Here is a 25,003-nt window from a genome sequence, read left to right on the forward strand (position 1 = left end):
CTTCTTTCCCCTGCCCTCATTTGTCTCCCGGTGCCTGCTAAAGCGAAGGGCCTGTAGCTCTTAGGTCTCAAAACACCGTCTGTGAAGCAAGCGCTGTGCTGCCCGGCCGTGCGCGCCCTGGACCCGCGGCAGCGCGGCGGGACCGGGCGGGGCGCGGGGCTGCCGGCTGCAGGGAGCCTCCCCGGTGCGCAGGCGCGGCCGGGGCGGGGCCAGCATCGCGGCCGCTGCCGGAAGGGCTGCGCGGCGGCATGCTGGCCCTCGCCGGCCTCCGTCGGCTGGCGGTGCGGGGCGGGGCGGTCATGCCCCGCAAGGTGGGTGCGGGCGGCGGGCGCGGGGCCCGGTCGGGGGGCGGCGGCTGACGGCTGACGGCGGGCGTCTCTCTCTTGCAGGGAAAGGGCGGCGGGGAGGCTGCCGCCGCCGCCGGACCGGCCGCCCCCGCGGGGCCCGTGGCGGCGGGCGGCGATGGCTCCGTGCGGGTGGTCGTGCGCGCCAAGCCCGGGTGCCGGCGCAGCGCCGTGACAGGTACGGGCCGCGGCGGCGGGGGGCGGGGGTCGGACCAGGCCCCGGCCTCGGCCGCCCGCGCCCTGCCCGGCTGCGGCCGCGCTGCTCGCGCGTCGCGGCGCGGAGCGGGGGCCGGGGCCGGGGCCGGGGCCGGCCGTGCGGAGAGCCGGTTCGGGGCGCCGCGGGCTGACGGCCGCCGGCTGCCTCGGCGGAGCGACGGGATGGGCGCTGTGGAAGGCGCCTGGTGCGGCGCGGGCGCCGTCCCGTCCCTGAAGGAAAAGGAAGTCCTGGAGCATCAGGTGTCTCGTTGCTGTCCCTAAACTCGTCCCTTTCGCACCTCGTCCAGCCGGGGGAGCCCGTGCAGCGGCTGCGCCAAGGCCCGGCCGCCCTGAGCTGGAGGTAGCAGGGCAGGCGGTTTTACGGGAAAGCTGCTCCCGTAGCTTTTGTGGGTGGACGGTACAGATCGTCTTGTCACTCTGGAGACAGCTGTCAGCGATTCAGGACGCAATAGTAAAACTCGTTTTCTAAGTGTAGACGAGCGCTCGTCTCCACCCCCCGAACTGTTGAAAGTTTCAACAGAAAATTGAAAAGTAGTAATTTCACATTTTTCTTAAAAGAAGAAAACAAGAGTACCTCTTTCACGTTCACCAGTAGGTAGCTAGCACTAAGTGGTGCCATGAGCATTGTATAAAATCTTTTGAACTGATTTTTTTTTTTTTTTAGAAGAAGTAACAACTGCATTTGATCAGCACTTCAGCGTTGCATATGTGATTTCATGCAAACTACTTGAGTCCCAAGAGCTTATGTGTCTTTTTCCGACTATAAAAGTTTAATCTAATAAAATATATTCCCTCTCTACAAATCTGGAGTTATGTACAAATTAAAGCCAGTCTTTATATAGGAGGCTAACATGGTAGACCTCTTGTCTGTGGTACAACTTGCTACATCCTGTGCCTCTCATCAGAGGGATGCCAATGTCTGCTTACAACTGTTAAGATATTTCAAGAGGAATGAAAAGTAATAGGAATAAAGCAATTTAGACCATAATTGATATTGTTTAAAAATATATATAAATTTGAAAGCTGGAGCAGAGTAAAAGTGGATATTAAGATCACACATTTCAATATTTACACTCAAGAAACACTGGACAATTTGGTGAGATTCAGTTGTGTTCAGTAAAATGTACACATATTGGCAGTAGGTTATAGCACAGTATGCAGGTGCACTTGGTTATCAAGAGTCTGTTCATGATAGTGTAGATCTCTGTGCAGGCTTTTTTATCATGCTTTTTTAGGGGGTTATGCTGCATACTGCAAAGCTGGATCTACAGCAGCAGTAGAGTGGACACTGTATAGAGAGATTTAGCACAATACCCAAATTGTTGTAGTGTAAAAACTGTTAATTCTTAGATGCAGGTCCGTAGAGTGAGTTAGTACTGGCTATTTTAACTCAGAGTAATTTATGGAGTGTAAAAATGGCAAGTTACCTGCTGTTCTGGGAGCTTATTTGGATTTAAGTTAAGAATGTTTCTGAAAACATAAATATTACTAAGTTTTAAGAGCTAAAAACTAGATGTTTTGAATACTTTGAACATAAAATCCTTAAAATATTTGTTATAGATGTGACAACTGAGGCAGTAGGTGTGGCTATTGCTGCACCTCCGTCAGAAGGGGAGGCAAATGCAGAGCTGTGTCGCTACCTCTCTAAGGTGCTAGAGGTGAAGAAGAGTGAAGTTATTTTAGAGAAGGTACTTTTTTTTTTTTCCTCTCCTCTTTTCTTTCAGTCTTGTCCTGCTGCAGTTCAAATTCAGGCTTCTGAAACTTATTCATTGGGTAGAGGGAGCCTGTTCTCCAAGTACCACTGATCAAGTTTCTAGCATTCAGTCCAGAAGCGTTCACAAGACATTTGAATGGTGTTTAATTGAGTTAATAGAATGACTCATTCAGAACAAACCTAGTATAGGAAGAACCACAGCTGGTTTTGAGATCTTTAGTCAGAATGGTTCTCATTGTGATGTATTTTCAAAATTTGTGTGGTTCATGTTTTCTATGGCCTTTAAAGATTCCCTTGTATTCATTTCAAATCCAGTTCACAAAATTCGTGTGCTATGCAGAACGTGTGTATTTTGTTAGTAACTTCACAATTGTATTTTTGAAGATGCTTCTGTATTAGAGTGAAAAAATTCTGACAAATAACGCTGCCACAACAGTAAGAGCGTATATAATAAATACTTAGATTATAGCTGGGCCTAAAGAATTTCTTTGTGGCAGCACAACTTCCATGTTTTGGCTTTGGCAAGTGGAAACGGTTTGTTTTATTCATTGTACTGAATGAATAGCTTATTTTATTAAATCATTTTACTTAAAGTCAGTTTTTCCAACCCTATTCTTTTATAAAATTTACGAACACGACGGCACAATGAAAAACGGTCCTTTTTATTTTTGGATGTTGGCTGTAAGTTTAATGTAGTAATTGTAGAAGTCTGTCAACAGTGGTAATGACAACATGCTCAATGAATTGGGTGCTGCTTTGCTGAAAGGTAGAGATGCCAAGGTCTGAGTCCTTTTTTTCCTGAATCCTGGGCAAACTGCTTAATCTTTATCAACATTTTACAGATAATGCTACTTTTCTGCCTGAAAAGGATGTTGAGGTTTCACTAGATTGTTCTCATAAATGCTAAGTAAGAACCAAGCATAAAAGGGACCAGCATTGTCTCTCTGACCTTCTTGACTCAGTTGTTCTGACCTACAGCATCCAAATAATTGTGTGCTATCGTTTGTCTTTGACGAACCACCGTTCTCAGTGAAGCGTAGTGGTAAAGTCTGTGTTTTGCTTGTGGCTCAGATTTTCCTTCTGATCTGCTAGGTATACAAAACAAGTGTTTTGTGGTAGTGGTTGTTCTCCCTCACCTGCTGCTTGCTTTATGATAAGTGATGACGTTAGCAAAAACCAATCCAAGTAGGAAATGATCCAGTGAAAAACTGGGGTTACTGGATTTTTATATAAGGGTCTTGATTTTCATCATCAGTGGGCTAGACTGCGTCAAAATCTGTTTTTATTTTTAAAATTCACACCTTATTTCTGTACGTTAAGGTTAAGAACTTTTTCAGGATGTCCCTTGTGGGCCTTTCATACACCTTCCTGCCAGGCCACAGATTAACATACAACTTTTTTGTTTCTAATGTCTTTACTGAGCGCCAGGAAGGTTGTGACCTCAGGCAATGTGAAATGAGGTTGCAGGTTTGTCAGTTCCTACATGAGATAGTAATTTTGTTGGTAATATTTGAAATATTATTGGGATTTTTTTCCATAAATGCTGTATGAATATGGAACGTCTTATAGGTTTTATGCAATGCCATTTCTTTTCCTCTTGTTAATAATCGTCAACCTGAGAATTCAGCTGAAGAGTAGCTAATATTCTTTGGGACACAGTGGTGAAGGAAGATCTGAAAGTCCACATCTATTAAACAGATATGGTAACTTTTTCAAAAACCAAAATGCAAATGTAGTTGGAGGTCTTGCTTCTTGATGATACAACTGAGTTATGGAAATTTATCACTCGTGCTCCTCCTAGAAAAAGAGTATCAATTAGGGCCTGCTGTGGCAGCTGTATCTAATTTTTAAAAGCTAGTGGAGAAAACATTGCTTTTTACCTTTAAAATAGCTGGAAATAACACTGATGAGCCATTTCTCTTTGCTGTTAATTCTGCATACCCACACACTAAGAAATGTCTTTCCAAGTATCCAATGTATTTGTATGGCAGCATGAATTTTGAAATGTGTATATGGTGGTGATTCTCTGAACAATTTTTTTTATGTGTATGTGTGTCTAAACCAGGGTGGTAAATCACGTGACAAAGTGGTGAAGATTTTGGTATCGATGACACCAGATGAGATATTAGAAAAACTGAAAAAAGAAGCTTCCTCTTGACCTAGAACAAGAGCAGGAAATGGAACAATGCGTCTTGGTAAATGGAGTGATGTTCATACTAATGTAAAACTAGTCCTGCTGAGAATTTGGATAATGACTAGGGAAAAAGATACTTTTTTTGCCCCTTTGTGAGTACAGCTGCTGCATAGTTGAAGTGTTTATCTAGATCTGGACCTTCTCCTTTATCATTGTGTGTAGTGAAATTAGAAAAACTTGTCTTTACAGAGGGTCCAGGTCTGCTTCAGTCACTACAGATTTTTTTTCTCCTCTGGAGAGTTTTCTGTCTGTAAGATTTCTAAGATTTGTTCTCTTTCCTTGTCCCTTAACAAACGATTTAGAAAACTTGTTTTTGAATGAAATAAACTGTGGTTTACAAAATAAAAGGCTTGGAGTAACAGGCTTCTAAGGCATTGGATTGATCTCAAAAGAAATGTTGTGCAAAAGGATAAATCACTAGATGGTAAAGAGCACAAAAGAGCATTCTCTGTCATATCTGGTGGCAGGCATAGGGTGCAGTTCTCCTCTATTACCTGCACTCCTGAAAATCTAAATTATATTTATTTGAAGCCAGTATACTTTGTTGAGCACACAGGCAAACTAAAACGGAATCATCTGAGTAACTGAAACCAGAAGTTTGCAGTATGAAAAACTGACCCAGAACCTCATAATTGCATACACAGAGTCACTTTGTAATAGTCTGTAATTAGTTTCCTAAAAAGTAGAGATACAGCCATGGTTTCTTTGCCAAATGTTTGTCAAGAGTAATGACTGTTTTTAATAATAAAAAAGACAAAAATATTTCAAACTTTGCTTTGTATTTATATTTTTGACAAAAAATTGTTTCCTAGATGGCACTTTGTACAATGTTTTTTGACGGGGCTCGTTTGCAATCCTTTCTGGGTTTAAAAATGAGTAGTATTCTAGCCAGTAGAAAACTGAGCAGGGTCTTATGTAGAACAGAGCAAACAAGAAGTCTGAAACAAAATGGGCAACTGTCCAGCGTGACCCAGGATAATGAAGCCTTAAGGAGTAAAGAAGCCTCAACTTTTCTCCTTATCGTGCTTCACAAGTCAGAGTAATATTAAACCAGTATTTCCCCAAAATGGATGTGATATTCCACCAGTCACTGGTGGAAGTTTGCTTTTTATATCGGTAACTGCTGATGTCTGAAATGATCCTATCTTTGTTGTGGTTTCCATGTTTGAAAAAGAATGTAATTTTAATGGCTAAAATGAAAAAGAAAAAAATGTTCTAAAGGTCTATTTCAGGTTAGCCATACTCCTCTGGAAACCAGTCTGTTATAACTGCAGAAAGTACAGCTAAACTTCTTTACTAGCTTCACATAGTGCAGACTTCATAGCTAACAATTCAGTTTTCCATGGTCACAAACCTTTTGCCTCAGCTAATTCTCACTGCTTCCTTTTATTCTTAATATTGCAACAGTTGTTTTTAGTGTCAGAGAACTGATCCTACTGATGTTTGTCATGATGACAGCTCCTTCAAGGTGACTCATTTTCACAGATCTTACTAAAATGTTGTTTACGTGTTTGGATAGTGTTTGGGGGAATAATTCTGTAAATCACAAATGCTGTTTGTTTAATGTTTTGTATCAGGGCTCCTTGTTTTCTCAGGCTTATGGCCAGCCGCAGGTTGCCCTTTCAGTTTGTAAGGACCAGTTTGGTTAAGTGCCGTTATTTTTGCTGTCCCGTGAACTTTGGTTCAGGGCTTCTTGCTGCTTCATCTATTCTAGCCCAGCAGAGGGGTCCCGTGTCTTGCAGAAAAATTAAGGCAAAGCAAGCAAAAAGTAAGTGTTGATGTATTTTCTTTTTTTCTTAGTTCCCAGGCTTCCCTGTGTTATGAGTGGAAAACAGCAATCCAGAGAATGATGAATCATGCCTTCAAAAGTTATATGCTAAGATGAATCCTGCAACAGCCATTATAAAGATTTCCTAGGAAACTGATACCACATGTTACAGACGTATATTGTACACTGTATTGAAACAATGTATTACATTTTTCCTTGACTTGAGAGCTGTTTTGAGAGAAGTGGTAAGGGTGCTGAGTGGATAGGTGCAGTCTCTGAAGTATGTTGGCCCTCAGTGATGATTATAACGTTAGCCAGCTTAATCTTTCCATTCCCTACTGAGACTTGGTTTAACTTGTCCAGTTTAGTAGTTATAGTTTGCAAAACTGTTTGCAGTTGACTATTTTTTAGTATTGCGTCTTAAGAAGCAAAAATATTTTTGTTGGTGTGTATTCAAGACCTAACTTCTGTTGCTTAATGCATTAGCTATTTAAGGTCTCAGCGCAGGTGCAACAAAACCGTGGCAAAAGGAACCCACAGTAGCAATTAAAGCAGGGGGATGAAAATTAAGTTCTCCTGTCAGCAGTGCCGTCCCTCACTCAAGCCTGAGAGAGTAGCTTGCAGTGTGACAGCTCAGCCTTTATATACTGGGAACAGAATTTATTTAATATCAGTAACCAAAATTAAGTATTTTAGAAAAGTAGTATAGATAGATATGGCAACATCCCAATTTTGACATCCGAGAGCCTCTTATATCAGTATTTTTATGCACACTCCTAGTTAGCTGATGCATTTATGCTGGTGACATGCCTGGGAGGCAGGAAGATCAATACTGATCCGCTGTATAGCAAAAGTGAGAAAAGAGTTAAGCAGCTTGCATGGTCAAACAAGACACCAATACCCAGACTGATTGAGGCCCAGCTCCTTCTAATCTTAACATTGAAATCCTAGCCCTTCAACTGTGTCTTCATGAATGCAGTTAAGCATGTTTCACTCCATTGAGAAATTTATGGTAGCAAATATTCCCTAAACTTTCAGCGAAGTGAATTTTTCGTAGAACTGTGCTTTGGGATACAGTAGGATTGTTCTTCCAAGAAGTTCAAAACACTCTTCATGTTCCCTGTCTCAAAGTACTAGACCAGTTTAAAAACATTGTGGTGCCAGGTGCTGCCTCCCTTCTTACTTGTTGGTCCGCACTTTTGCCCCTCTGCCGAAGAATATCTTTTTCTTCAAGCAGCATGATTACTCAACTATTTGATACCCACCATTTTACTCAAGTTCTACCCTCTTTTCCTAATGAATTGTCTGACAAATCTCAGTAGGATAAATCTAGCAGTGAACTGTCGTCTTAGTACTTATAGACCTGGGCAGAAGTTACAGACGTGCATTTTTTTTTATAATTAAGTCGTTTAAACATTAGCAAAATATAAGTTATCAGAATACACTTTATGTCAAGCGGTCTTATGGCACAGATCACTCTTGCTCTTTCTTCCCCTCGGTTACATGCATTTTCTAAAATGAAACCTTGAAAGTAGCTGCATGGTTTCATTGCAGCACTCTAGCATGCTAATTAAGGATATTTAATTATGCCCTCTGAAGCTGGCCTCTTTGCCCTTTAACTTTCAGATCCACTCCATTTATCGTGTGCAGCTCATCCCTATCTCTCCTGTTAGTCCCGTGTGTTTCTAAATCCCTATTTCCTCCTGTATCATCAATCCAAATAATCCTGTATAATTGACAACTTTGTCAATAACTGGCAGTGGCAATTTTCCAGAAAGCACAGTTTAATATCTTCCTTCTTACAGCCTCAAGGAAGATAGATACACTCGATCTTTCTCCTCATTACTTCACATGTCTTGCGCTCAGTATTTTCCCTCTCATACTGTTTGTTTGCATATGTAAAACCTGGACCAGCTGAGTCCCATTTTTTTTTATTCTAGCCTACTGTATTCACTTCTTAATGTTTTTATCCTTTTTTTTCAGGAGGATGAATCATTGTTATATTAGCTAGTGTAAAAATGTTCTCCTCTGTCCCCTTCTGGGAACACAGTGCTTTACCTGCATATAAAGCACATCTTGGTTAATCTTCTCTGCTCCAAATGCAGCAGCCTTTTTAAAAGTGCTGTTAATGTAAGCAAGATGCAATAAGCAGTCAAAAGACTGCTTAAGAAATGAAATACTTACCTCAAAGAAATGAAATGAAATACTTACCTCTGATTCTTCTCTAAGGTCCTGGGAATCCATGTCTTCCTGGTCCTTTGCATGTTAGCTTTCCAAGTAGTGCATTTTTAGGGAGCCATAGAGAGTTTCTTTCATCTATAAATATGGTACTTATTTGTTTTTGTGTTGTTTCAGAAGCTGGGAAAGCTAGAGTGAGTTCATTCAGTAGGGAGACACTATGCCATATTGCTGCAGCTTCAGGCTCAATTTTTGGAACATTGTTTAAATAATATTTTGGTTCTTTGCTTTCATGCTAGTCTCAAGTAAGACAGGTGGAAAGGGAAATATGTTGAGTATCTACCATTCACTCACCGTGGAAACTTATTCTAAAGAGAAAACAGTTGGCCAGGGACTTCAGGGGAAAAGAAGCCTGAAGTGAACAGTAAAGGCTCAAAGCCTCATTTTGTGCCGCTCAGAAAAGCAGGCGTCTGCCTTAAGAGAATAACTGGGGTTACAAAGCGCAGTTGTGGGGTAATTACCATTAAGCTGGCTTCTTTTTTCTGTTACCTAGTATGTGTGCATGGGAAGGCTTGCAGCATGTTGTTCCTCCAGCAGGTTTTCCTTGCTGTAATAAGGCTTGCAGCACAGTGGTGAACTAGGATGCATTAGGGCATAATTAAAAAAGATTTTTTTCAAAGCCCCTAATACATGTTAGGACAAACTTGGTGCCCGTTTATCTGAAAGGGGCATTGGCAAGTTGAATTTTATAAAATAAGCTATTTCTATGGAACTTTTTTTTACTGTTACCCCTTTCAGTAGCTTGTCTTAAAATCTGCAAAGCTTTCTGCTTCTTTTTTAATGCTCAGAGAGGTCTTGGGGTAAATTTGAAAGCAATAGCATCACACATGCTCAGCTCAAGCAGCCTTCTTCCTGACATCTGGGGGCCTTGAGCTTACATGCCCTCTTGCTGCCCTCTCGCCTTTGGTTTTGCTGCTGCTGTGCCCTCCGGCAGGACAAGACTCTAGCGCCTTATCATCTAGCGGGATTGTTTTTGCTCTTTATTTGTTACATCAGCAGTGTTGCTGATGCTCATTTCCTTAGATGTTACTGTGTTTTCTTGCTTATTCTGTTTCTTAGGCCCAACAGCACTTTGAGATGCATTCATTGTGGAAGGAGAGGAAAGATTTTCTTGTGAAATCGTCTTTGCAATCAGAGGGCAAACCTCTCCCTTCTGGGCAGTTCTTGTAGCAGTTCTATATAGTCTCTTGGCATTTGCCCTTTAATGAAATGTCTCCTTTTGTCTTCAGTAAATCTGACAGCAATCAGCTAGCACATATGTGAGGTCATGTTCCTGCTATGAGGAAAGATTGCTATTAGCTACTAGAATGCGCTTCAGAGCACAGAATTTTCTTCAGTATTTTAGCTGATTCTTAGCTGCCTTTTTACAGTGAAAGTGCAGTCTGCTCCTGATAAACCTGGTGGGTCTATGAGTTTGGGTTTTGTGGGTACTTTTTGTTTTGTTTTGTTTTTTGGAAAACTATGGTTAAACTCTTCACCGGCTCAATATCAGTGCTAATACATAGAGGGGACCAACTAGGCAAGTTGTACTTGGCTAATTTTACTTAATGAGGATATCTGATTGTGCTTAGTCACTTCCTCACTGAGTTCGGGTTCAACCACTAAAGGAGACTCAAGACCTTTGGGTAAAATATTTTTGAAAGATGAATAGTGGGTTATAGTGGTGTTCTCAGACTGACTTCTGTTTGCTGTGATTGCTGTGACATACTAGTGGGAATGAAAATATATATATTTATTTAGGGCGGTGCTGGGCTATATTACTGGGAATGAAAGGTAAATATGAAATTAGAGCATCTGAAAACACAAATTTGGCAGCATTTGTCATTAAGTTGTGTATATGTAGCAAGGCCGGTCTTTCAGTAGCCAAATGCTTGTGTGTGTAAGAGTAGAGAAGGTATAAGATTTAATTAGACACAGCTTTCATTTGTATAATGCATATAATCCTTTGTGAAAATAAATAAAGTGAATTTGTCAGTAGAGGTGTTTGTATACATGTACTTACACTCTTAAAGAGACAAAGACAAAAAGAATATGCAGTGCCAAAGCTTCCCATAAGCCATTCTGCTGATTTTATGGCATTGCCGTCATAGATGTTTATTTTAGAAGTATTTTTTCCTCTAATCTCACTGTAAGATTGAGCCCCACAAGAAATAGAAAATTTTCTATATCATAATAAAAAAAAAAAAAACCCTTTGGTTTCTCTGTGCAATTTTGGGTTTTGTCAAACACACAATATCTGAAAGCATGTTTTTTACTCTGTATTGAAAGAAAAAAAAATCTGTAGACAGAAAAAAATTTCCATTCAGCTGTACTGTATAGCAGAAGCAGAGAAACTGATCCTGTTTGGAAAAAATGCTACTTTTCTTTGTAACTTCAGTTATAGTTGACTGGAGCATTACATGTAACAATGATAGACAGAAAAAATCAGAATTGTGAATTTGAAGTTGCTGATGTCCTTTGGGTTATTTAAAATCAGAGGAGAGGAGGCTCTCAATGAGATGTCTGCCATGTTGACCCCATGCTGAGAGATCATGGGATCATGTTGTGTTTATTGGGGAGTTTTAATCCTATGTTTATTATAGCCTTTCCAATGCACTTAATGTAAAGGAAGAAGACAAGTGAAAACAGCTTTGTTATGACTGCTGTGAAATTGTCCCCCCTGTAACTGTGAAATTAACGTCTGTGGTTGCAGTCATCAGTTAAGTAATTCGATTCTTATGAGGGTGGAAGGGACAGCATGTTATAGCCACTTCAGCATCAGAGAAGAAATCTCAGTAAGAAAGCTGTTAGCAGCATGGTAAGGATGGGCAGTGCTAGCCGTAACTGATTGTCCTGTCATGCGAAGAGCAGCTCTTTCCCAACAGAAGGCCTGTTTTGAAGCTGCTGGTTCCCAGGCCTTCTTTGAAATAAAAACTGCTTAGGGAAGAGAGGAGTTAAATTTCATGTGACGGTTCCTTATTATTCAGTGGAAGAACTGAAGAGCTGCTTTGCTACTGGAGAACGGAACAAGCTGTGGCCTGTGAGCTTACCTGCCACTCGCTCTGCAGAGCGATAGCACCATACGGTGTAAGGTTTCATGACACCCATGTGAAGAAGGTGACACTAGGATACTGACCTTAAAGATAAGGAAACAAGTTCTGAAAGGGTAAATGTAAGATCATGCTCTTAGAAGAACCAGTATCTGAAGCCTTTCTCCTTGTGCTGTGCTTGCTTCATCTGTAAAATGGAGGAAAATGGTGTTTACCAGATGTGAGAATGGAAGGAAGATCAGATTTTAGATGTCAGCAGTCCCAAAAAGATTAGGGTTTTAAGGTTCCAGGGATATCCTTGCAAGCAGTCCACAGAGCGAGATGTCCAAATGAAAAAGAATTAAGAGGAAAATCAAAATGAGGTGGTGGCCTGGTATGGTACTCATTTTGGTGTCTCTGCATATTGCAGTTCTAAAGAAATTAGCCAAGAAGCTCAGCTTCAGTTCAAGGGTTTTTGCAGAGAATTTTCTTCTCTTACTCTACTGTGGCAGATTTACTTAAAATATTATCAACCTATATATAGATATGAAAGAAGATAACACTACTGAAATGAAACTAGACTTTAACAAGCTCATCTAGCAAATGTTTACATACAAAATTTATTCAGTAGTTAGGCTACTCATCTAACTAGTAGTTGATCATGCTCTTTTCTTAATGCGTTGGTTGCTCTGTGTGTCCCTTCTCTGAATCCCCTGCCAGCTCAGCCTTCAGGCCTGGAGGTGCTTGTCCTGTGTCTCTGCCCGTGTTCACTGGTCGTTTAGCTGTTATGTTAAAAATTCTTACTAGCGGCATGTGATCAGCTGCACGCAATTCCTGCCCACTTTAGTGGACTGACTCAGTCTTTTTATCTGGGGCATAATTTTCTGAAGTGCGCAAGGTTTTACATGCCTGGGCTCATAAATTTAAGAAGCCCACTTCTGTTCGTTATCGGATCTCGGCTATTTCTAGGCTGGGTTTTAGGCTTTGTCTCACTGGTATCCAGAACTTGTTTGACTGATACCTGAGCTTGCATAATAGGTGAAATTCTCCTCCAAACCAAAAATAAAGACATTAAAACATGGTGGGGAGAGAAAAGGAATAATTTACGTTATCCTAAGGTCACTTGTTGGGCTAACAGCAATTCTACTTGGCTTGTTGGAAGTATTTGTTGTGTGTTCTGCTGGAGCAAAACATGCACAGAATAGAGGACGCGATGGACTTGAGACGTTTATAGTAGTACCTGGTCTGCTGTTTAGCGCTGAAGTCAGAATGGGAAAAATCTGCCACGAGAATAATTGTTTTCTAGTAGTGTTTTCCAAGACTGTGAAAAGTCGAATAATTTGCAATGTCATTTCCCTAGTCTTTCACAGTTATTTTTTGCTTAAAATCTATGAATCTAGGTGGCAAAAGGATACTATGTGTGTCCCTCTCAGGGTGGATCCTGAGCCTATTAAATGCCCATCTGAAGCTTTTTGGGAAGGAAAGATTCATCTTCTGAACTTGTATATCCATGCAAGGGCCATCCATGTGTAACATAAAAAGAGCACCTATTGGTGCTGTTGTTGTTTAGGAACGCGCAGGTTAGAATGCGGATTTAGATGGGAAAGTTTGTGAGCTGCTCATGACTAGTTTATCTGTTCTGCCTTCCTATCTCATTTAAGTACGTTGCTTCTACAAAGACAGCTACAGTTTGCCAGTTTTTCTTTTCTTTTGGTGACTGAACTATTATCCTTCACAGCAAGTCAAGGCAAACACTTTGTAATTGCTGTGAGAGGCTGGCACATCCCCTTGACACTTGAGTCAGCCAAGTGCAGCTCCCGGGGTCTCATCTCATCTGCAGAACTTCTTTCAGAGCGTCGCCACGTCTCCCGCAGGTTTCCCTGATGCCGAATTGGCAGCCCCAGTAGCGGAGCCTCCAGCCATTGCAGCGGGAGGAGCTGCTCAGTTCACTGGAGGAAGGGGGAGTTTGCTCTGCAGGGGAAGGCGACTGTGGACTTTATTAAAAGTTGTTTCAAAAGACGACATAGTCATTTCTATTTCTGTGTCAGAAAAGAAAGCTTTAAGACTCTGATTAGATGACAGATATGAACTCGGAGAAATTAGTTCCAATCATTGCCTTCTTCCATCTGCACATTTTAGACCTAGCCTCTCTGCTGTATTAATTTCTACTGCTGAAAAAGTACGAATACCAAAAGGTGATGACACGTCAAGGTTTAAGTGCAATCATTTAGGAATGGTAAAATCAGTCCTTCTGATTGACTGACTCCTTCAGTAGTGTAGTATGCGAGAGCATAAATCAAACGCTTTTTTTTTGCTTTACTGTCTATGTGAACAGCGTTAAGCAGAAAAGATACTGGTTTGTATTTCTTCTGAAATGATGTACTTTCTCCACAAAGGAGCCTTTGGTCTACTGTTAGATGCCTGTTCAATGTGTGAGCCCACTGTTTTAGAGGACAAATTAAGCTGTGACTTTTCAGCTGCAAGAAAGGAGCATGGCTGGCTGAGCTGCACTGATGGTAGTTGGCAGGCTTGGCAGCAGAGTTGCTGAGCTGTTGAGTTGTGAACTTTGATTTGGCAACTGGGGAGATAGCTGTATTTAAGTATTTTAAAGAAGAGCTTGTCCTAGAAAATGCAGTGTGAGCCAATTTTAGGGCCTAGGACTGCTGATTACCTTTGTGTCCTGTTATGTGAGGGATAGACTCTCTTTCCAAAGAAAGATGTCCAAAAAAAAGATGACAGGAGCTTATAAACTGGGTATAGCAACGTTGGTATTTTGTCCTTTTTCCCCAATCCTTTCTGTCTGTATGTAGAACCTTACAAATTTTCATTCTAAATTAGGTGTGAATTCTTGGAGACATATGCTGCTCTGTTTCTTGAGTAAAGTAAAGGCTCAAAGTCTCTAGTTGCCACTGTACTACAAATAATAATAAGAGCATAATCAAGGTTGCTTTTGTTTTGTGGTTATTCTGAACATTAGAGACTTGCAGTAATTATAATACCATTAAGTAGTAATGGAAAAAGATTTAAAAGTAGATCATAAGACTTCTGCAAGGAGATGAAAATGTTGCTCAGTTTTCTTTAGTATCAGAGGCATTGCACTCCTCTCTTTTATGGCCAAAAGAACAAACTAAAATGATTTCCAAAATGCTGGGGCATAGATCCAGGTCTGTGTAGGGCCATATAAAAGACAGGTTTATGCACAAGAGATTAAACAGGAATTATGACAGTCTCAAAACTTTAATTTTCTGTGATTTTTTGGAAGTCAAGTGTGCCTGACTGCACACTGTGTTTAGTAGTGAACAGAGCTAAAGATAACTATGAGGTAAGTCTTCTCTATACTTCAGTATGCCTCTCACCAAGTCTTCTCTATACTTCAGTATGCCTCTCACCATGGTATCTGATTGCTTTATGAATCTAAGCAGCCAGGGCTGGGGGGGCAGCTGAGATGCTGGAGGTAGCGCTGGGGCAGGCGCCCTGTCTGTTCTGCCAGGCACAGGGAAAGAAATCCCCTGCAGTGGTGTGCCACAGCTCCCTACAGGTTGTGACTTCTTAAACGGCTGCATGGAGAACATCAGTTAAAACCGTAAGATTAAATTATGTGCTTATCTGGAATTCCCACTTATGTATATCATATTGTAGCCTGTCATACTGGTATGGTATGTATTAATTGCTTTAAAAGCCCTTTATTGCCTGGTTTGTCCTGAAAAACTGTCCGGAAATAGGAGGATGCCATTTCAAATAAATAGCATACGGTTTAAACACAAAACAAAATGTCTTCAAAGTTTAAAATATCCTTCTGAATGTGCACCCTAGTTCCACATAGGTATCTCAATATCTCTTTTAAAGATTTAGGATTTAGTAGAGATGATCATCAAATTAAACTTCACAGGAAATACACCAAGAATGACTGTTTTATCATGAGTTGCGAGTTAAAAAGCAACTGTAAAATAGCACTGTTTTCAGTTTTGCTAACATTTAGTGCTCCGCTTTTGAGTGAACACTGTGTCTTCCAGTCCTCCGATGAGGTTAATTCAGCTTCTGAGGTGGCTGAGCTAAGAAAGATTCTGAGATGTGAAAGCTGCTCAGTATTTTGGGGTACATGTTAGTGCTGTAGATCGCTGCCGTTGATGATCCTCTGTCACCATTTTCTCAAGGATAGGTTGTGCCAGAACAGCATCATTCCTGTAGGATGTACAGCCCCAGGCCTGGGCTGGATGGCAAGAATGGCAGCAGCTACAAGGCTATTGTCCTGCCCTTTCTTTAGCAGGGATAGGTTTTATGAAAAAGATTTCTTTTGGGTAGTTTATAGTCTTGTATGGGTCATAGGGTCTACGCTATGCGTAGGGTCTATGTTGTAGAGTGTCTCAAGAGAGGCTTTTACTGCTTTTATTATATTCCTCTGTGACGAGAGATGATGTATGTGACTTTAGTCACTTTGATCCTTTAAAACATAGTCCTTCCAGTCCAAACTGGAAGAGAGCATCCAAAGAGAAGGAGCAGGCTATGCATGATAAATACTTCTCCCATTGCACAGTTAGGGCAGGCTCATAGCAATGTGAAAAATGCTGTTTTGTTTTTCTTTAGCTTTTCAGTTTCCTCTTAATAACTTTAACAGAGGGAAAAAATGTCTTTGATCAAAATCATTATCATTTAAAGCCATACAAATTTGAAAGCTCTTTGAAGGTTATGAAGGTTAATTAAAATACCTATTTTAATTACTCTTCAAGCATGTTGTATTTGATTTTATTTTATCCCTCTACCTCTTCATTGTGTATTGTGAAGTTTCCTGACAAAGGGCCAGTGGAGAGAAATTATGAACTGATTTTAATATAACCCCATTCTGGCATATACCAATATTCAGGAGGTATTACTTATCTTCACCTGATGTGTTAATTTGACTTGGAAACTGGGTAAGATGGAGACGCAGGGTAAACAATTTATTGATTAAATAAAATCATAACTAGAAATCAATGATCCCATTAGACATTTTTACTAGTTAAAACCTTACCTTTCCTGCACAGGATTTTTGCAGTTTACCTACTGCTGTACCCTGCAGCTTTGCCGGCAGGCCAGCGCTGTCGTACGGACAAGCAGGGCATCGTCATCCCTGAAATGGTGCCAAACCAGCATGGCACTTACCCACTGCAGTAGTGATGCAGATGTTATACACAAAAGGTCCTTCGTGCATTATAACATCTGTTTAGGTTCCCAGCATGCTGCAGTGGGCTGACTGCTGCAATCTTTTATATCTGTTATGCTCACAGAAAATAATGTTTTTTATTTAGCAGGTTAATCTGTCTAAGTTCAAATTCATTCTATTCTTTGGACCCTTTGCTTGTTTCAGGTCCATAGTACTACAACATTAGAGGCAGAGAGAAACTGCATCTCAATAAAGACGGAAAGAACAGAGACTACATTTCAGGGAACAGGAAGAAGATGTGTCTGTGGCAGTGAATGGCAACATCAGCCGGCCACAGTCCAGAATCCTGCCACAGCAACACCGTTATGATGGGCAGCTAAGAGCAGAAGGTCCTCCATCCCTGCAGACAGATCCTGCTGAGGTGGCAGCACCTTCTGATTACCTACAGTCAATTTCCTGTGTTGAATAACCTCCTTTCAGCTGTTGACACTGAGGCACTCTTGTGTAGTTAACTTGAGGTTGGCGTATTGAATTCTCCTTGGCTCTCCTGCAAGCAATAGCAGAGGAGTAGGGCAGAGGTTTCAGCAAGTGCTTAGCATGGTAAGGACTCTGGGCTCTCTTGAATTCAGTTGGCGTCCCTAAATGGGCTGTTTTTATCCTGAGAGCGGTGCAGACAAAAACTCGTGAGAACAGAAGTACCATCAAGCCGCCGTGACATGTCAGTCCGCAGTAAATCTGTCCCAACATAGCAAACTCATAACTGGTGCTAAACAGTGCAGAGGAGGAGGAGGTCACATACTTAAGGCATAGTTAAGAAGGAAGGAATTGGCCTTGAGCTCCAGTAGGTTCAGAGAATAGTGTGGAAAATCTATCAATTGGTTCATCTAAAATTAGACTGGACCAAAAAACCCTAAACCTGATTATACTGTCTGGGATCGTTGTGTGTGTGCAGAGGGATGGGATGACAGCATGGTGGAATCGGAAGAGCCAGAATGAGAGAGACTGGTGATGGGGGCTAACCCTTCAGCAGTGAAAGTTCGGGAAGCTGTGTCTGCATGACTGTAGCTCTTAATTCCTACGTAAAAGCCAGAACGTGCGTCTGGTGGCCTGGGTAACGCTAAAAGCAGTGTAGAGTCAGGGTTTGCTCCTGCTGAGGGGGTTTCCTATTGAGCGCCACTGATAAATGTTTTTCACAATAAAGGTGCAGCTGTTTTGGTTTTACGACCGTAATGTCGTTTCCTAAACAGATTGGACTCTGTTAGCCAAAAAAAAAGTTATTGCATTTTAATATTTATCTATGTGAACGTGAAAGGGTACACCTTAAAAAATAAAGCTATAAAAGCTGTATGTGTTGGCAGTACGGGAATGGATTTTACTGACGAGTGACTTGAAAGCCTCTGAAGAGGTAGCTGTAACCTCACTGAGGGAACTGGTCTATGTGTATTTTTGTGTAGGTTTAATTATACCCTTTTAATTAGACTATTGTAATATTTTTGGATTTTAAGGTCCTTATTTTCCTCAGAGTGGCTTATTTCAGTTTAGTTTGACCTTGCTTCTAGCTTTTAAGAAGTTTTAAACCAAAACAGCACATCCATAGCCTCCTGTACAGTCACACTAACGTGCTTTAACTACGTTGGCTTATGCTGAAGAAAGTGCCTTTGCCCTGTCTGTGAGTAACCAGATGGTGCTGACCTTCAGTTTCTCTTTATGTAGCTACTTTGCCATTCACAGGCTATTTTAAAACCTCCTCTAATTTTGCCAAATGAAACCAAGACACAGACACTCGGTATGGGTCTTAATTCAGGGTAGAAGTTTTGGTGATCTTGATGCTTATTTCGGGAGGCACGAGTACAAAAAATGAGCTGACATTCGTTTATTCGAGTTTCTTTTCTTTTGTGACTTGCAAGTCTCAGTGTTTGGTAGCAGTCTTAAAAGCTTCTGTACAAGTAGTAGAAAACCTGAAGAGGCTGACAAGGTTCTCTGGTGCATGTCTTGGGAGACATGGTTACAGGCAGGTTGCTGCCTTTTGAAAGGTAGTTAGGAGGTATGGTCTGAAGAGATGAAAATTAACGGCTAAGGTCATTCATCAGCTGATGTCCTGTAGCACTGCTGCGTGCATGTGCAGCAGAAGCGGATATGAGCCAAAGAGCAGCTGAGCGTGGATCATTTTGAATCCAAAGTCACGGTGGGACCTGCTGGGATGTCTAGGATCCTCCCCCAGAGTGTTAATGAAAAATAGATGCCATCTGGAAGGATTTTCATGCCAAAGGATTGTGATGCCATCTTTGTCTTCCAGTTCTCATCAATCACAAATGGCTTTTAAACAGATTTATATTTTACCTTCAATCAGATGATTTAATCTTCTCAGCTACTAAGGAAACTCTTTGATCTTTCAATAGTCTCATTTAGAAGCAGGAATTTTCTTTCTGATAAGAGGCATTTGTTGTAATCGATGCTGGGTCACTCCTCCTTTTTTCTGCACCAGTCTATTCCTCCGTTTTTCATGACTCTTCCACTCCTCCCCTTACCACTATCTTTTCTTTCCTCTCCTCTTGCTGTAGGTTTAAAGAACAGCTTTATCGTTCACATTTCTAAAACTTGGATGCTTAACTGTGAAATTGTACTATATTGCATTTAAAATTTTTAAATCCACTTGATTTTAAAAAAAAAAAAAGTACTGTAGTACTTCCACTGGGATTTTTGCACAGTCTTACCATGATTGTTTGGGGTGTGTGTGTGTGTGAATGCTTTTGAAACCAATTTAATATAAGTGAATAGTACATTCAATACAGTAGCTGTCACAAGTTACACTGATGTGGAATCTAACTAGTTTGCATAGATTGACTCCCTCGTTTTTAATGCACTCTCTTTAATTCAGTGTTAACTATCAAATTGAACTACCCATACCTCTTAGCTATGGTGAGGCTTTCTTTATGCTGCTTATATTTTTGAAAATAACTTCTATTACATTCATAAGCGTTAGAATCATTTATTGTTTAGTGCAAGTCTAGTAGTACAATACTTGGAGCGTTTTCTAGGCCACAGGATCCCGGGGGTGCAGCCTGTGAATACTCTGCTATAATAACAACACAGTAAAATAAAGACAGGGTTTAAATCAAGTAATTGCCAGTGTGTTATCTGTAACGTGTTTCGTTTTAGTTTCAAAAAAAAATCAGAAAACAATTCCTTCAGCGGAACGTTTCTAGTGCATCCTGTTGGAACTTACCGAGCCCAGCTGAGGTTATGCTGCACACCACGCGCGTGCTTTAAGTGGGGCAGTCCCTGTCCAGGAGAACTAGTACCTGAAATGGATAGCCCAGAGGAGGGAAAAGGGGGAGAGTTATCATTGTTTTGTGGATGGGAAACTGAGACACAAAAGCATTAAAGGTGCTGAGCTGAGCTGGGCATTCACACGTGTATCTCGTTCGGTCTTCTACAACATCCTTTCAATTTGACTTCCGTTTGACTCCAGGTGGAATGATTTGCATTGTGGTAAAATTGTCTTTTCAGAATTTTAAAATAGCTTTAAAAAGTCTGTCGTCTTCAGGAGCGCTCAAGAACATGAGGAACCAGTAGAACAGAGCTATCTGACGTAGACTGGCCTGATGCCTATGCAATGATAGGATGGAGAGGAGTAAATATACTTAATATGGGATTTAAAAGACATTTTTAGGACAGTAGTAAGAATATGTCTATAGCAGATGTGGAAGGAAGTAGGATTAGGCTGATCTTTCATTAGCTAGTACCAAATCCATGTTGTCTCTAAAAACTAAAATCCTGCTGGTGAAGTCCGGAGAGGTTCTTCAGTTGGGTTTACTGAGGCTGCAGGGAGTGATCAATAGGCATTTGTTTATCATTCCCTGGATCTATCTGCCTGCCTTAAGGACTTGCAAACTCTGCCAGCGTAAGGAGGCAGCTGCTCCACCACTTCCAGACACTTAAGTCCATAGTCTGCCTCCTTATGGTGGGCTGGGGAGGTCCCTGCGGGCTGCGGAGGGGGAAGGAATTGCGCTTTTGTTCCCGCAGGCTGTAGAGTGGCAGTAAGGTCATTTGATAACCAATAATCAAATCTCAAAACATAATTTCCCCTAAGGGGTTCAGGATACAAGAGTAAAAGGGCATGAAACTATTGCGCCTTTAGCTCAGCAATACTCCTTCCCCTCTTTGTCTGGGCTGTGCAGCATCCCCTCCCCACTCCCTTCTTACTTGAGAACAACAAAAAATGTAATTCTGCTGATGGAAGTATGCTCCGAGGTGCAGGGCTGGGGAAATGGGATTTGCCCCTGGGGCAGTTTAAGGTTAAGCTCCTTTCAGTCCTTGGAGCAGTTTAGCTCAGCTGCAGTGTGGAGGAGGCTGTGTGCGCCCCAAGCGTGATGCTCCATCAGGTCACTTCAGAACGGGTGTTTTGAGACGGTGGCATGTAAACGAGTAAAACGAGATTGATCTGAGGAGAATGTGTATCTGTCCACACAGAGCTCTCGCACTAAACTGATCCCAACTGCAAAGGTTTCTGTTTGCTGAGTTTAAAGGCTCATGCCGTTAACACCGCTGAAGCAGTATTCTTAAACATAACTTTTTTAGGTCTCAGTGGCACGCATAAGTCAAGGTGACTTGGTGACTACAGAAGGGTTAAGCTTAAATTTTCCATGGCAAAGGTCTGTTTGTTAATTTTCCCTTTATTTTGTAGAAAGGATATGTAATAGTGAGGGACTGGTTGCATTCAGTAATTATTATCATTATTGTTATTAATTTATTTTTATGAAACATATTTCCAGTAGAAAACAGATTTCAGACATGATTTCGGACAAAGAACGATCCACCATCTGATCGGCTCTAAAATTCCTACTGCACGCTTAAATGCTAGGAGTATGGTGGCCAAAAGCTATGTGAAACATCCTATTGCTTATTGGTATTTTTAACCTATATCTCAACAACACTAATTATAATCTTAAATATTTAATTTGTGTGGATATATAAATACCAAATTGTTTTTCCTCACACTGAAAAGAATTTTGAAGAGCTTAAGATCCTTAATGAATCTTTTAACATGCAATATGTTTCAGTTTGGAAATTCTCTCTTCCCTTAGCTTACTATTTTTTCTAGAATAAGATTTGGCTTTGGTTGTTTCTGCAGTTCTATAACAAATAATTAAATTTTAACTCATCTTTGAATAGATGAGTTTTTCCTCAAATAACGAGCAGGAGTAGCTGTTGATACTGTATCATCTTTTGTTAGTGAGGCAAGGTTTGAATCATACAATATGCAGAAAAAAGGAAAATATATATTTGTGGGGAAAAGTCATCAAACTGCTGAAGTATTATTTGAAAAAGAGGCATGTGCATATTAGGAACAAGAAAACATTCGTTTTTATAATCCTGCTTGTTAGGAATAACAAAAAAGGTTACCCATAGGAATGATGGTATGATTTATCCTATTCTGTGCTTTTTATTAGACTTACAGGAAAATGTACTTATTACCAACTTTTACCCTCTCTTGTAATAAATTTGCATTTTAATAGGATAGAGTACTTAAAAAGTCAGCGGGCGAGCTGTATAGAGGTAACATTTTGGCATCACTGTTCTCATAAGCAAATGAAGCCTGACAACCACTAAGTGCAGTCAGTGCTCTACCAAAGAAGAATATGAGCCATGGTAAACAAAAAAATAAATCCAGGCCTGCAGGGCCTAATGAAAAAATAATCCTCTTGAGAGGAAAGATCGTTATACACCACCATACTAAAGTTGCCATCTACTATGCTGACAGTTCTGGAGCCACCGGACTCTGTTTTCATCTCCAGGATTTATGTCCACATGTGTTGAATCAGGCTGCATGTTTCCTCGGTACTATCAGGGAAACCTGATCTGCCCTATAATCTTTCTTACTTTCTGGTTGTTAAAATATCAGCACTATGCATAATTTAAGCAGGGTTATATAGCTCTCTTCTAACATATAAGGACAACAGGACAGATCATAGTAATATTTCCCAATTGGCAAATGAAAGGTAAGGGAGGTGCGACTTTGTTAAAATGCTGCTGTGATGGTGTGTAGCTGCTCTAAGGGACAGTCCTGTTCTCCCTTCCCTGACCACATGTTCCTACCCCCTCACTTTTGTCAGAGCGCTAGAGAACGGGCAACTGCACAAGTTGGATCAGCTAACACAATTAATGTAGAGTTATATAATTTTTGTAAGGAACAGAGGGGGAAAAAGAACCTTAGGTTAAATCTGATACAGCTAGAACTCTCCTTCCAACAGCTCCGTGTAGAAGTGTAAGAAGCAAACGTGAATATGTTTATTGGTTAAGCAAAATATTTCTTAGCAAATAAAGAGTGGGAATTTAAGTATGTAATCAGTAGGAATTTAAATATATTTGTGGTTCTAGAAATTGTTGATTATACGTATATTGGAAGAATGACACTTCTCTTCCTTGTCTGAAATCTGTTAGCCTCCTGATAGCATTTCAGCTTCTAGCTAACCTTTCAGAGCACGTCTGCACATTTCTACTGCCAACTGTAGCGTTAGGATAAAACAGAGGCTGAATAGCAGTGAAGGCTTGTAAAATTGTATCTCAGCTGATCACACTAGGAATTTTTTCTACCACTTTCTTTGGCTTCCAGTGGCTTTTAGCTTAGTAGTGATTTGAAGGAATTTAGCCACTTTGAGCATATTAGGGTTTTTTTTTTTTTCATTATTCATGTTAATGATGATGTCCAAGCAAATGTCAGAGTTCTTTTAAAGTCAGATTCCAGACACTGAATTTTAATGTTTACCCTACAATCTCCATCATACTTAAACAATTTCTGTAGTGTTTGCAGTTGCAAATGTTAAAAGTTTTATCATCTGTAACAGTGTTATCCGAAGGGAGAAAACGCACCTGAACACACCTTAACTGCAGGCAGTATCTACCAGATTTATGCAATTTGATAGACAACAGTAAACTGTACTCTATCCTAAATACTTGCATAAGTGAATGCTGTTGCAGGTAACAGTTATCAAATTCTAATTATGTTTCTCTCCAGTGCAAGGCATGCATTTATTTTGAATGTATGATTCATGAAAAAAATTAGATTGTTGCTATAATTGTTTTTAAAAAGTTTTTGTAAACCATTCAAGTCTTAGAAGTTGAATCAAGAGTTGTAATGTTGAAGCAGATAGTGAATAATGCAAGTCATGAATGTAGAACAGAAACAAGGAGGCTGCATTGATCTAGGTGACTCTTTTGCTGGCTCAGTCAAGAAACTCAGAATACTAGAGCTGAGATCATGGAATGTGCGATTCTAAGTTGTAACTTCCACTTAGACAGGCCACCCTCATCTATTTGCTTCTCCAGCTTGATCACACTATTGTAGGTAATTTTCCCTATCCAGTGCTTTATTCACTAGCTGAAAGACACTAAAATAAAATAGTTATCAGGCTTGAGAAAAGCAACAGATGAGGCAAAATCTATTCCTTTTGCCAGATCTTATTTCAACCTGAGATGCTACTCCAGATGGTAACTAGGAAGAAGATCCTGGCTCAGGCTGTCTTCCGTGGCATAGCTGGCAGTGTCAGGCTTCGTCTTTGCAGAAAGAGATGCACTCTTTTCTTGCAAGTGGGAGTCTGGGATATCTGGCACCTTGCATGTGATTCTACATTAAAAACAAAACAACAAAAAAAAAAGGAATTCTACAGTACCATCTTGCAGACTTCCTGCAGCGCATAGAAGAACTCGGGATAGTCTTATCGCCTCCATGTAACAACTCTGCCAGTGTTTATCAGGGTTAAGCATTAAGGGTTAAAAAGGTTGCATTTCATCCAGTAGAACTCCTCAAAGGAAAATGACCCTCGTGCTACCACATTCCTCAGGTTAAACAATCAAATTCAAGGCAAATACCTCAGGGAACAGAACAATAAAAACTGAACTGGAGCTCTCACCAATATTATATGAAAAGGGGAAAACAGAGAAATGCTTAGCAGGTAGGTGGAAACACCTGTAAATGGCCCAGCTTTTGCATCATAAGACTATGTAAAAGCTACAAACAGCACATGTTTCTCAGATCAAGAGTAAGCTTACTCTTTAGCTTTTAAAAGTACATTATGAGCTGGAAGACTATGCTTTTAACTTCTGTATTTATTCTTTGCTTTTAAATCAAGATCTACTAAATTGAACTCCTTATCACAAAACATGATGCGATGCAATGACTTTAACAACACTCAGCCTGAAGGGTTCTGTGTTACTGTACAATAGCTGAAGAAAATGTCAAGTACAAAAAATGCACTGTTCTCCTGATACAAATTAGCTTATCAAGTAAAGAGCAAAACAGAGAACTTTGACCCTGTTATAGTAGAATGCAAGGTACTGGATTAACACTGTAGACTTCTAATTAATCACAATATGTCTCA

At 40.6% G+C, this 25,003-nt stretch overlaps 1 protein-coding gene across 2 annotated transcripts; it reads left to right on the forward strand.

Moving 5' to 3' along the window:
- Positions 1–215: 215 nt before the first annotated feature.
- C12H15orf40 (chromosome 12 C15orf40 homolog) lies at positions 216–24,568 on the forward strand. Of its 2 annotated transcripts, XM_068958024.1 has the most exons (5): positions 216–311; positions 390–522; positions 2,121–2,248; positions 4,340–4,469; positions 6,269–24,568. In XM_068958024.1, the coding sequence occupies exons 1-4, from the start codon at positions 249–251 to the stop codon at positions 4,430–4,432; spliced, it is 417 nt and encodes a 138-aa protein (XP_068814125.1). In that variant the 5' UTR covers positions 216–248; the 3' UTR covers positions 4,433–4,469; positions 6,269–24,568. The 2 variants fall into 2 exon arrangements, with proteins under 2 accessions (XP_068814125.1, XP_068814123.1); XM_068958022.1 differs by lacking the exon at positions 6,269–24,568 and having other exon boundaries at positions 4,340–5,237.
- The last annotated feature ends 435 nt before the right edge of the window (positions 24,569–25,003 follow it).

Source organism: Struthio camelus, chromosome 12, assembly GCF_040807025.1.
Source record: "Struthio camelus isolate bStrCam1 chromosome 12, bStrCam1.hap1, whole genome shotgun sequence".
Classification (NCBI taxonomy): domain Eukaryota; kingdom Metazoa; phylum Chordata; class Aves; order Struthioniformes; family Struthionidae; genus Struthio; species Struthio camelus.

Coding starts and splice junctions, on each gene's coding strand:
- C12H15orf40 (XM_068958024.1), top strand. CDS start 249: ATGCTGGCCCTCGCCGGCCTCCGTCGGCTGGCGGTGCGGGGCGGGGCG. Junction 312..389: donor GGGCGGTCATGCCCCGCAAG/GTGGGTGCGGGC, acceptor TCTCTCTTGCAG/GGAAAGGGCGGCGGGGAGGC. Junction 523..2,120: donor CCGGCGCAGCGCCGTGACAG/GTACGGGCCGCG, acceptor TATTTGTTATAG/ATGTGACAACTGAGGCAGTA.